General features: G+C 40.3%; 1 protein-coding gene across 1 annotated transcript; it reads right to left on the bottom strand.

Annotated features, from left to right (window-relative positions):
• Positions 1-649: 649 nt before the first annotated feature.
• On the bottom strand, positions 650-1,198 carry LOC121939646 (betaine--homocysteine S-methyltransferase 1-like). The gene is made up of 2 exons (XM_042482642.1): positions 1,147-1,198; positions 650-1,066 (listed from the first exon to the last, which is right to left on the bottom strand). The coding sequence occupies exons 1-2, from the start codon at positions 1,194-1,196 to the stop codon at positions 886-888; spliced, it is 231 nt and encodes a 76-aa protein (XP_042338576.1). The 5' UTR covers positions 1,197-1,198; the 3' UTR covers positions 650-885.
• Positions 1,199-1,204: the final 6 nt, after the last annotated feature.

The following is a 1,204-nucleotide window of genomic DNA, read 5'->3' as shown; positions in this document are numbered from 1 at the left end:
GAACTGACATGTTACTACTTCTTGCACCTACAAACCAAAATAGTCGCCCTTTTTACTGTACAATGACAAAAATACGTTATGTTTGTTGATCTGACTGCATGAGCATTTTAAAAAGTGTAATATTATTTCCCTACAAAAGATGCTGACTTTTTTCCATTCTACATAGTATGATATTGTTCCATACATCCCCGTTTCATAGCAGGTTCGATTATCCTGCTTTTTGCCATTTTTGCTGCCCTGAAAACATCCCAACTCAGCAACTCTGGTATCATCAAAATTTCCCAATTTCCAACTCCTTATTACAACTTTGGAGGGCTGTTCGTATGCTTGTAACTTGGAAATACAATATTGCAGAGGAGCAGGTGAAGGCAGCAAAAGCTTACTGCATTCAAATGTTTTGTTCAGGATTTTTCTATTTCAGCAAAGTTGTGAAATGTTTCCCTCATTCTAAATTAATTAGCAAAATTTATCTTTATCTTCCATTTTAAGAACTTGATTCTAATGAGTCTCATGTTTATCAGACAATATTTTTAGCAAATGCCCAGATGCTCACTCATAGTTAAAACTTTGTTTTTCAGTTTTTATTCCATCCAGTTACTTTAAATAACAAACCCAGTCCTTTCCAAAGGACAAAAAACACACATGCTGATATTGTTCAGTTGGAAGTTTACTACGACACACAATTAAATTCTTTACTAAAGACAACATCAGGCACTTTTGGAGTGTTAAAGCATTTTTTTTTTTTTTTTTTAGGTGCATTTACAGCTGCTCTTGGTCCTAAAAAGACAGAAAGAACTTTAGCATTTCAATCTTTTCAGTATGTAAACTTAATGGACTGTGTGGGAACGCCATCTCTTGGCTTCTTAATAAACCTCAGAGGCGAGCTCAGTGGCATTTGTCGGCCTTGTCGAAGAGAACCTTCAGCTGCGCCTGGGAGGTGGGCTCCTTCTGCTGCATCAGGTCAGCGTGGCCTTTGGTGACGCCCCACCCATCGGGTGCGGACATGGATGGGCAGAGAGGACGGCCGGACGCAGGCTTCAGCTTCTCCCAGTAGTCACGACGGGCCCTACAGAGACGAAGATTTACTTAAAGCAAACTGGAGGCATTTTGAGAGAAAACGTGAGAAAAAAAGAAAGAAACCTGTACCTCGCTCTGACCCAAGGCTTGGTGTGCATCTCCAGACCACTGCCCCACATGCCATGTT

The sequence above is a fragment of the Plectropomus leopardus genome, unplaced genomic scaffold (assembly GCF_008729295.1).
Source record: "Plectropomus leopardus isolate mb unplaced genomic scaffold, YSFRI_Pleo_2.0 unplaced_scaffold5398, whole genome shotgun sequence".
Classification (NCBI taxonomy): Eukaryota; Metazoa; Chordata; class Actinopteri; order Perciformes; family Serranidae; genus Plectropomus; species Plectropomus leopardus.
The sequence above is the reverse complement of the archived record's forward strand: the minus strand, read 5'-3'. Positions and strand labels throughout refer to the sequence as shown.